General features: G+C 40.0%; 1 protein-coding gene across 1 annotated transcript in view; it reads right to left on the bottom strand.

The window, feature by feature from the left end:
• Positions 1–7,467, bottom strand: part of BCR (BCR activator of RhoGEF and GTPase) — a 55,467-nt gene extending 48,000 nt beyond the window's left edge. Inside the window, exons 1-2 of the mRNA XM_019621087.2 lie at positions 7,377–7,467; positions 5,601–5,842 (exon numbers count right to left, since the gene is read on the bottom strand). Of these exons, the coding sequence (XP_019476632.2) occupies positions 5,601–5,842; positions 7,377–7,467 (333 nt within the window). The remainder of the gene's footprint in view (positions 1–5,600; positions 5,843–7,376) is intronic.
• Between the last annotated feature and the right edge of the window lie 4,738 nt (positions 7,468–12,205).

The following is a 12,205-nucleotide window of genomic DNA, read 5'->3' on the forward strand; positions in this document are numbered from 1 at the left end:
CAAAGTGGGCGTATGAAAGGCATTTTAACTCTCAAGACCTTCCTTTGGTACAGTGTGTTCATGTTCTGCAATGAACGTGTTCAAAGGAGAGGTTTCCCGTAAGGACAGCTCAGAATCTCACAGACAAAGTAACACCCTATGAAAGAGAAAAAAACATTCATTTTAATCTTTAAAGTTTAAATATCTTTGAAAGCATCTGCCAAGCAGCCTGGAGGTGTCCTATTGTGTAGGTGATATTAGGCAGGGCAAATTCTGCAATCAATCCAATCATGCTCCTTGCAGGGGAAGGAGCAGGGACAGGAGCCAACATTTTTTATAACATCGGTATTGATGTGCCAGCTCTCCTCAGGAAGGGCTGTACGTTCAGGCAGAGCCCTCCAGCAACACACAGAATTGGAGAAGAAGGAGTTGCATCTGCTGGAGATAGTGAGAAAAATGCAGCATTAAGTTAAAATAAATAAATAAATACCAAATATCAAGAGGGAGAAAGGAGAAGGATTTGGAAATGCTGGAGAGGACAGGAAAAGCCAGCAACAGAAGTACTAAGCAGAGCTGTAAGACAAGTAATCTCATTTATTAATGTAGATTCAGAGGTCAATTTTTCTGCCCCTCATCCTCCTGTGCTTTCCCGGTTTGTCAGAACTCAACTTCAGGAGGATAAACAGTACACATTCCTCATATTTCATAAATAAAAAAAGTCAGATGAAGCAAAATTTGACTGTTCTGCTCCAGACAGGTCCTGACAGGAAGCTTACATAGACATGCCAGTTTTCATTTCACTCCATGGTCTGGAGAGCCAAAGCCTTTTCACGCCGCTAGACTCAACTGGAAAACAACAGAGCAAACAACAAAGATAGACTCTACATATTTGTATTATTATCTTTTCATTAAAGAACAGTTTAACATCTCACAGTATTCAGAGGAGCAGCATTTTAATTTTGTTGAAGCACTTTAAATTTTGATAAAAAAAATGAAGGTGCTAAGCATGTTCTTACTAGGAACTAGTTGCTCAGCTTCAGCACTTCTGCCTCTCAGGGAGCGATGCATACAAAAATTGGAAATCCATTTTGGTAAAAAATATATTTGATTAAAAAAAATAATCTCTTAAGCTCTAGAAGAGTGACAGCTATCATTTTCAGGTGGGAGACTGTCCTGCTCCCATCTCCAGAGCCCAATACCCGTAAATCCAACCATGTCTTAGAGCCTGCCTTTGTTGGCAAGCAGATCTTTGAAAGGCCTTCTCACCTTTACCCTCCCTGTTGCTCTAATCTCTTCCCACAAGAGTAGCAGCAATGGGATCCCCATGACTGAAGCTTCCTATACTCTCTCAGTGCCTTTATCCTCAAACTACCTACCTACCCCAAGCTCTATGCAATTAACTCTCCTTTAGAGAAGGGTGCTATCGTCTTCCTCTGTCCTACCCTACATAGCTATCCACTTCACCTCTTACTCTGACTTAATGCTTAGAAAAGAAACATTCTTGCTCTTTCTGCTCTAGGAGTCTGAATTAATACAACCCATTACACCCTCTGACACCTTCTGGACTTACCAGTTGTGTGTCATTTGGCAAACATTTGGTTTGACATTTTCCAAAAAAGTTTCCAAAATTTTTGGAAAGTTCAATAATAATTGTTTAACTGTTCGGAAAAAATTTTCAAGTTCAATAAACAAACAACTTATATTTATTTTTCCCTTTTCTTCCCTTTTCATCTTTCCCTTGTAGGTTTGCTTCAGAGCAACAAAGTTTGGCAGAAACGCTGGCTTTATGCCAAGACATGCTTTCACATCTCAGCAACAGATTCTGGAAGAGCCAGAAGAGGGGTACAACTTGAACTGCTCAATGCAAACATCTTTTAAGGCCTCCTTACTAAAAAACGATGAGTTGGGATGTTGAGATGCACATCAAAAATGTCCTTGTTGTTTACATCCTCTTTCAATGAAAGATAAAACTAAGGATGGCGTCCCTCATCACCCTCTTTGGATAGGAGCATATGTTTGAGTGATGGACACAAAGCAGGTGAAATAGAAATAAAATGCAGTTGAATTTGTACAATTTGAATGCAGAGCAGTCAGCATCTTTTAGTCTACTTAGATGATGTAAGCAGAAGAGGGAATTAAAAAACAGATCCTAAGTGACAAAGATTGAGAAGAACAGCAGCCTTCTGGAAGTCAGCTTGTGGCCCTCACTTCCTGGAACAAAGGACATGAGGTGCTGGGAGTCTGTCACCTCCCAGGCTGAGGAACATAAAGCCCCTCCACATGTAGTCCAGGAGGTATCCTCTTGGTTTCTTTTGGAACAAGACACTGCTTTGTCACTCTGCATCTTCTCTACGTTGGCTAGGTAACCAAATGGAGGCCAGCCTGCCACGCTATCCAACCAAACACTACAGCCTCTGTCAAAAGACAGAAGGATTTAGTCAGTCGGTAAAAATACTTATATATATAAATCCCTTTGACATAAAAATATATCAAAGAACAATGCCCTCAATATTCAGATATCAATGATCTGATCTCCAAAAGAAAGACTGTTCTGATGAATAAGGCCAAAGAACAACATCAGAATGCTGCCGGGTCTGTGATGCTAAATGAATTGGTCATGATCACATTAAAAAATACATCATTGTCTGCATGCTTTTCATCTGGGTGTCTGACTGAAGTGCTGGTAGCCCTTGGTTGCAAGTGAAATTAAAGGAATTTCTCTTCGAACGTAAAGAACACATTAAAAGTTAGAAGCTGGTTTTGTGTAACATCAGACATCTCACATTAAGGACTCAAAATGAGCAGATGCACTTCCTTTAATCTCTCTGCCTTCATTACCTGTGATAAGCGGACATGATATCTTCTTATCTCACAGGACACTGCAGGGATAATTAAGGCCTGCATAGCATTCCAATAGTATTTGGAATTAATGGTCATGTCCAAAGGAAATGAGCACTTGTGTACTCAGAACTAAGTTTAAAGCGTCCCGCATACACAGAGCAATAAAATACTGAATCCAGTGAGTATTACTTACTACGTGCACTAAATAACACAGAAAAACTATACAAAAAATAGGACAACTGTGTAATTGAAATTAATTATAAAGACTCAAGGCTATCTGCATAAGGCAGGACTGCATAGTCAGTAATCTTTTAACTTTTAAACAACCTTACAAATGTAATGTTTTGACAAAACAGTATATAACTGTCAAGTTGTTATACATAGTAACTGTTGATTTCTAGACTCTGGCCATGATAATCTAAATAGCTGCAGGCACGTAAGAAGACAGAACAAGGGACTACTATAAAAGCAAGCACACACACATGTTTTCTGCTAATGAAGTGTAGTGAGGAAAAAAAAAATAAAAAAAAAGACTTGCATTCTGGTATTTCAGGGTTCTGATCCAACACGGTTTAAATACACAGCAACGAGCAAAGTATATGACACTTAATTTTGTTACTGATGTCTTTTCCACTACATGTGAAAACATAATTACAGTAAGACTCATCCAACAACTTGTGTCAAAGTTTAATTTGTTTAGGAAATAGCATAACCATTTATAAACTAATTTCTTCCTCCTTGTTGTGGACCTTCATTCATAGATAGCATTGTCAGTTGTGGACTAACTGCAGTTGAGGTTCATTATTTTAAGTTTAATCTGTCTCGGTACCCCTCCATTTTTTGGAAACAATAAAGAATCTTTTTATAGTCAGAGAGAAGAAAGCAGCTGTTTATAAGTAATATTCTTTTTAAAAGGCAGTCTTCTAGCATTGTTAGGACAACATTAAGTTATCTACTTTTAAATGCTTATGAGGTGATATTCAAATAAATCAAGACTAAGATGAAACATTTGGCAGTTTCTCTTCCAGGCCTCCAGCTACAAACAATGTGACAGTGGGTTCTTTGACTCAGCCACGTGATGTCAAATTGCATTTTCCTTTTAACCTAAGAAACATAATCTGAAAATCTCAAGCCAATATCAAAATATTCTTGGAGCTTTTGAAATTATTAATGATCATTTCTCCATTCAAAAGGCTCTTGCATATCACAGGAGTTCTCATCCCAAGCAATTAGGAAAAAAAAGCATCTCAGAGTTAATAGGCTGAAGCAGAAACAGCTAGCTAGATTCCATACACTATATTCAAAGGAAATACAACAAATCAACAGTATATGAACTTGATAATGCTTTAAGAGACCTTGAGGAGAAGAACAAGAACACTTTCAAGTAGTTTTTGTAATCTAACATTCATCCTGGAAGAAGTTAGGAAACGTATGATGTGAGACTAACCAAGGAAGAATGATAGAAGGATGGATAAAATCAATGCTAAAAGCAATGGTTTGTGGAACTTGTCAGACTCTGGAAATCATTTTGATATAAAATAAATAAAACTGTCTGATAAAGGTGTTGATTTACATGTATACTGATACCTGTAAAATACCCATCATCTTCTCCCATGACACTTTGATTAATAGGACAGAACAATACAAAGTCAACACAAATTAAACAACTTAAATGACAGATTTCAAAGTGTCATTTGCAAATTGAGAATTCAAGGTTGGTTGGCTACACTGTCTTAGAAATATAGTAGGAAGAAACTAAGAGTTGTTTTTGTGCTACTAAGTATTTTTATGAATGAATTGGGGAACCAGAAGTCTGCAGATGACAAAGATTTTCAAAGAAACACCAATTTGGTATGGAAGTGCTCTGCAATTTTGAAAGCAAAAGGATAAAAACGGCAAACTTACAGCTCAAAGGCAAACAGATCAAGTTAAATATAAGAGATTTCTGACTAAAGAGAGTTGTTGATAGTTATTTACCAAAGCAAGTGGTAGATTCTCTATCAAGAGAAAAAATGCAATAAACAAAAAAAGAATTCATCAAGTTCTAAACAATAGCCATGCCCCTGAAGCAAAAATAATGCAAAATAGCCTGAATGGCCACACGAAAACCACAAATCAGGCTACTCAGTCAATTCTGATAGATAAAAAGCTCGGAAGAGATTATATGGATATGCATTTAGTAAACAGTAAAAGTTTTTATGATAAACATCCATCTCCCACACGTCACTGCAGTTTAGAGCTAACAGTGTTAATTCTCCTTATTCCACTTCCATAGGGCAAAAGAAATGGACTGTATATTCCAGATACCTTATCAAAGCCTTCAAAGTACCCAACAATAATTAATTTTCCTTGTGTAAGGCAATGACAACCCACATAAGCAGATGCACACAATGAACACAGGCCCTAAATGCACGTATACTTTAGAATGCTTTGGTCCAGGATCCCCTCTTCCAAAACATCTGGTATTTAGAGACTTAACAGCATTTAAGCATCCCTTTTCTTCAATAAATTCAAAGTGTGAAAAAATGAGTTAAAAAAATCATACACAGAACACTTATTTCTGAAATTTAGCTTGAACATCAGTCAGAAGTCTCAATTTAACATTAAATATACAACATAGTAGTACATGACTGATACAGTATCAACTAACCCGTCTTACCATTCTGGCAGCCCCCCCTATTAAAGCAACAGCAGCAGCAGCCCCCCTCCCCCTTAAAGCAGCCTACTCCTTCCAACTTTACAAGGTTTGATTGACCCCAAAAAGGCAGGAAAGGACTCACTGATTTTGTAGATTCCAGAGACCCTGAAGACAGGGTGTCTCTGCTGCCTCGACTCTTGGAACTGAGATGAGGGGAAGATGATGGCGAGTCATCGATGTAGGGCATCATATCATGATGTCGCCTCTGTTCTTCAGCACGGTCTGCATCATACGCATAGCTGGGTGGTGTGCCACTGAATGAAGCATCTGCAAAACACGGGAGAAAAATCTGTCTGGTCAGAGCCAAACTGGATATGAAACAGGCTGGTCAACCACAGCACTGTTGATGTCCCAGCTATTTAGTTTACTGATAAGTAATCACAGAATCAGTGATAGTTAAATATAGATCAAGTGGAAGCATAAATTTAATCAAACTCATGTCACCAAGCATTCATTTTGATCACTTTAAGTCCCAAAAGGCAAAGTCCTTTCTAATATCTAACATTGGTGTTCATGAAATTGCAGCTCTTTCCTCCAAGTTTTGCTTCAAAAGTATTAGCATTAAGGTAAATACTCGTACAGGCTCCATACAAGTTACACAGTCTGGGTCTATCAATGTACTGGGTTGGGGTAACAGCCTCTGTTTTGTCCTTATTTTTCTGTGGAAATGAACAGATGATGTCCCTGACAGTTTAGCAATCATCAATAATACATAGCTCAGAAAATGAACAGTTGGACTTGATGATCTTGAAGGTCTTTTTCAATCTAAATGATTCAATGGTTCTGTAGTTCTCTTCAGACCTACAAGCAAGAGGACTAGGAAAGAAAGGTCTTACATGTCAAGTGAACAGGCCTGCTGCCAAAAACAAAACTCTAAGAATCCTTCTTCTATTGGCTGCCTTCCTCCTCAATTCTAATTCCCTAAGCAAATAAACAATCACCCTCTTTCTCTCCAGTACCCCACAAAAATAAAATAAAATAAAATGGTTAATTTGATTCTTTATACCACGTTTGAATTTTTATGAGGTATCAATGAATTTCTGCAGGAAAAATGAGTAGTAAAATTGATTCTGGTACCTTTTGACTGTTTCTGCAAAAATCTGTATTGAGGACACACTGAACAGAACTGCTCCCTGTGCTATAAATTAAAAGGTCTTTTACCTCTCTGCACAAATACACGCAGAGAATGAACATTTGCTTTCTGCACAGTGCCACAGAATCACATCTATCATGCCCAAAGGAGGGTGGAAGCAACTCTGCCCGTTGCTCATGCTTCACTGACAGGTGAAGCATTTTCACCTGTCAGTGTACAGAAGTGTGAGCAGTGATAGCCATGCCCAGGCCATGGCAGAAATCTGCTGCTTTCAGTTACAAGTCATCAATTTTCACTCTTCTCCCCAAACTGAGGAATAACTAAAGGCAGACAAGCTAGATCCACTTCTACTGTAGCAGGCAAGCCTTATGGAAGACAAAGCCATAAACGAGGATTTTGTTTGCTTGATTTTGGTCTTAAAAAGTTTAAAAATTTGCATTAAATTCACACTGGAACTGAATTTTTACTTGTAGAACTAGTTTCTACTTGTTTTCACATATCTAGGTTCTGCAAAAATAATAAGCAGCAGCTGCCAAGCATACTAATAATCCCGTTATACATCACCAAGGCAGGGTGGAGGAGTAACATTTTAAAGCCCACTTTCCTCCTTCACAGTAAACTCAGTTAAAGCATGACTCATTCCAGCAAAGGATGTGAACTTTGTGTGAAACAGAATAAAACTTGATCCATGTGGTTTATTCAGGAGGGAGAGCTGGTCCAGGGAATTTATGCAAACAATATACCGAAAACTAACAATAAACTCACTGTAGAAGTGAGCCTCTGTCTCAATTTGTAGCAAATACCACCCAGCTAAATAACTGCTGTATATGTGGCCTTCAGGCTGCTGAGTGACCATGGCAATATTATTTTAACAAGCTCAATGAGTTTTATGTCACCCACTCTCTCGTGGGATTACCTTGTGCTCAAGCCCTCAGTTTCTCAAAGGACTTTTAGATTGTGCAACACCATAGGAATGGGAGAGGAAGGAAAAAAAGAAAAGAAACAGTACATATTTGCTGGAGTAGACTTTTATTGAGATGTCAGAGACTTTCCAGATTTTCTTAGTTGTTTGGAACTCATCCTATTAAGTTAATTTGGTAAATGGAGGCTTGAAATAGAGGTGCTAAAGTAAGGATGATCAGTCACAAACAAAAGAGATTTCAGATAAGTTGGATAATGACCACATATCAGCAAGCCAAACAAATCACAAATCTCATGCTTGAATTGTCAGGAGCCCTTTAGCTAAAAGAATACAGAAGAGAAGATTTCATGGCCTTTGCATTCCAATTCTCAAACAGGTAAGGAAAGAAATCAACAGGAATAACCTCCACCACGCACAAGATGACTGGTCTTCTATGCGGTCACAAGGCACGATTAGGGACCATTCTGACTCCAAAAATTAGAATTTTATGTGGGAGACGATCATTCTTCTTCCTTCCACCTCTACAGTATTTATGTCATTAAAAAAATAAAAATAAAAATGTAACACCAGGCAAATTCACTGGAGGAATACAAATACCTGATTTCCATTGAATTATCCCTCCTGCAGCTTTCTAACCCAAGAAGCCTGAAAAACACTGCTGACAATTTAACACTTGCTTTATCCACAGAGGAACATCAGTACGGGGTGCTTATGTCAGCTTCATGTCTTTGATCAAGGAAGAATTTCCTCAAACTCCTATTCAAACCAGTTTCTCCTGCACACATGCAGTAACAAGACTTGTTTGCTGTGCAGAAATGAAAGCAGGAATATTTCTTTCACTCCCAGTGCTCTCTTTCTAATTGTATGGCTTGCTCCCTTTCTGTTAATGGAGAAGTAAACTCCATATAGAATATACCAGCAGAAAGGCTTGCAGGGAATCACAGTATTTTCACTTTCCTCGCTTTCTCCTACTAAGAAGTAGGCTTTGTATTTCTAATTTCCATAACACATTTTGTCTCCTACTACACAGGGAAATCATCATTTGAAAGGAAAGGAAGATGGAAGACTTAGGTTAGGAAGAAGAGATTTATTCCCAGCACTGCATAAAGATTCAGTTTACCTTTGCATCATTCACTTTGTCTCTCCATGCATGAAAATGAAAATAAGATCTCTCAGCAAGGAATGAAGAGCCAGCCCATCAGTGTCACACACTGCCACAAGATATGTGCAGAGAAAGCCCCACGCAGAATTTAAAACTTTAATATTGTATCTGTATCACATTCAAAAAGCTTAGAAATAGTTATAATCCCTCTTCTTCCTATTATGGTTTCATACAGCACTGAAATTCACCTATAGAGATTTTTAATTATCTCTGAGGCAGACAGACCTTCTTGCTTTTATTCCGCCATTTATTCCAACAGAAGCAAAGTATTACTCTACCGAGATACAGAAAGTAAGCCCTAACACTAATAACAGAGGTAGGCTCGCATCTCTGTGATTAAAGAGACCACTGTTGCTAGGGAAACTAGGTTATTTGGATCTCCTACAGGCAGGCACAACTCTGCACAGGCTGTTCAGGCTCTACCTGGCAGCAGAATGACTACAGCAAAGAGACTGGAGCCAGGAGCTCATTGGACATTCCTAGCTGCTCTGGGTGACCCTCCTGTAGATGTATGCAATCTCAGGGAGCAAAGCACCAGTGTTGCTTTGGGCACAGAGCCCTGGCTTAGCCATGTGGCCATTTAACCCTACAGTGGCTTGTCCTGTGCTAGCCAGGTGACAATGAGCAACAAAATGCTCAAGCTTCCCTCACCTCAGCGCAGCTTTTCTCTTTTGGCAGCTTGTAAGAGTCCCTGTCCCCTATCCTCATAAGAAAGTCTGGCAGCTGTGACTGACCAAAATGTGCCCTCTCACCACTAAACAGCAGCTATTTCTGCCACCGGCCCTCCGATATTCCCTTACAGTACTCCACTCCTGCACCAGCACATCATCATGTGCAATGAACTAATTGGGGGCTACAAAGGTTTTTCATCAGTTTTGCACACCCTCAAACAAAAGGTTACTTCCACCTTTTGGTTCTGATGACAGTAACCTTCCTGGCCTAGCCTTGTTCCAATCTTCATGAACCTGCCCCACAATCCTCTTCTTCAGTTATTGCTTCCATCCCCCCACCTCTCCAAGCTTTCATTTCAGTTTGGTGTGTTCAAACTCAACATTCCTTTCTTCTATTTTTCCTTACCTCTTCTAAACTACTCCCCTCCCTCACAGCATCAAATTTCTACTGGCTGGGAGAAAAGAGCAATCTAACAAACCTGCAGTTAGCTACAAATTTCCTTGCACTCAGTGACTGCACAGCAGCACCGTGGCCTTGTCCTCTTGCCTACCCCCCCTCCTGCTGTGTGTCACATGCATTCTTTGACAGTATGAGACCAAGATAGAGAACTACCTTGCCAGCACGAAGGGAAAAAGAAACTAACTTCAAAATGAAAAAGACTAGTTGCATCTGATCCAGGGCCGCACAGTGACTCAAGTATCATACATTCGCAGCATCACAACATCCATAGCTGCTTGAGAGGCTTAACAGCAGCATGCAGAGAAGCTTCCAAGCTAGCTGTGTCCCAGCTAATCCCACTAAAAGAGCGGCGAAGCCACAGCAGCTCAGACCTGCCTGCCTAAGTAAATACAGAGAATCCTGAAGGGGGTGGGGAAGCCGGTTTATGCCAAAGCCCCACATCACTGTGGCTTCATTGTAAACGGTACCAAGGCTAGCACAAGTTTGCAATGTCTATACTCACTCCAAAAACATTCCTGCAGCTGCACAGCAGAAGAGTGTTAAACCAGTCTGCATGCTTTGGCCGTGCATTTCTGTACCAAGGAATGTGCAAGGCCACAGTTTGATAATGCACTGTCTTGGCAGCAAGAAGGGTCTAAGGTTTCCACCACCAAACCATAAGCCACAGCATGACCCTTTCCCTCTTATCCCCTCAGTTATACACAGCCCCACACGTGGCTATGGCCCAGATAAAGAACTCAGTCAGCTCAAAGAAAAACATCTTCCACAATTCCCTTCTAAGCTGGATCAGCTCTCTGATCCACTTCATGGCACAGAAATCCCAACTAAAAGGTTACATAGGCATAGTGGTTACAGGATAGGCATACATAAGGCTTGTACAGCAGCTGAAAACAATGTATTAGCAAAGCACTGATGGAGTTTCCTTTAAGCAGAAGTTTGGTCAATTCTTGGATTCTACACATGGCTGGTTTGGGGACAAATAACTTTTGTGCAATCCTTGTTGTTTTTTTTGGGTTGATAGGTTGCTTTTGTAACCTTTAAATTACTAATGTGATCTCCCAATCTTAGCTCCAGCTTTTATATACCACCATTTGCTTGGTGATAAACAATGCAAGTTCATGTCATCATATTTCTTAGTGCTGGCCCTGGCCAGGCTGCTTGGAGAAGGATCAGGGATTCATTTCCAGTGCTAAGCACATGTAGAAGTACATTTATGCGGCTGGGCTGTGAATGCAGTTGCCTAGGGAATGCAGCAGCACATTCTAAAGTATAAAAATGTTAAAGTATGGAAAACTGAGCATTTTGCTCATTTTCTTGACATCATCTGAATCATCATCTGCAAAACCAGGAGCAGTGCACATACGCTTTAGCACAAAGCTGAGATCCACTAACAATTATACTGTCTACCTATATCAGGAACTTGTCCCAGAATGAAAACCAGGTATGGAGAGGAGGGAGGGGGGAGAGGAAGAAAGCAGCTGATTTGCCATGTCAAATCCCTGTGGCTTTATTCTTCTCAGATTGATGAATAAAAGGCTCCACTAAGACACTAAACAGATTCAGAGCAAAGTCTCTTCTTACATAGATAAGAGATACAATGCTGGAAGACAGTACACTTGATTATAAAGATGATTAATGAAACCTAAAGCCCTCAGTCAAATATGAAAACAAGTATATTTAGCAAAAAAAAAAAAGAAAAAACAACAACACAAGTACGTATACATAATTAAACAGATCACTATTATTTCAAAAATCCTCCCTTTATTATTAGATAAGCATGTAAACAGAGGCAAATATAACAAGAGCTAGCTCCAAGTCTGCCTATGGCTTCAAACTATAGACCTCTGTAAAGCACAGCTTTCAGTGCTAAGCAATCGACTCGTATCATGTGCCATAGAAAAAACATATCCATGCAGGATTATCTTCCTTACCACTGCCAAAAAACCTGTTTGAGAGCATGGGTTGCAGAAGAACTGTGGTGAAATACATAACACATCCCACCCACAGGAAACACCCTGATGAGGCTGAGTTAAACAAGCAGTTTCATACAATAGAGCCAAGCTGAGGGTCGGTGGTGGTGGTGCAGAGTCTGGCTGGAGACCTGTAACCAGTGGTGTCCCCCAGGGGTCTGTGCTGGGTCCTGTCTTGTTCAGCATCTTCATCAATGACCTTGATGAGGGGATAATGGCCACCCTCAGCAAGTTTGCTGATGATACGAAGTTGGGAGGATTGGCTGACACGCCTGAAGGCTGCGCTGCCATTCAGCGAGACTTGGACAGGCTGGAGAGCTGGGCAGTAAGAAACAGGATGAGGTTCAACACAAGCAAGTGTAGGGTCTTACACCTAGGGAGGAATAATTGCATGCACCAATACAGGCTG

This window comes from Meleagris gallopavo, chromosome 17 (genome assembly GCF_000146605.3).
Source record: "Meleagris gallopavo isolate NT-WF06-2002-E0010 breed Aviagen turkey brand Nicholas breeding stock chromosome 17, Turkey_5.1, whole genome shotgun sequence".
Taxonomy (NCBI): domain Eukaryota; kingdom Metazoa; phylum Chordata; class Aves; order Galliformes; family Phasianidae; genus Meleagris; species Meleagris gallopavo.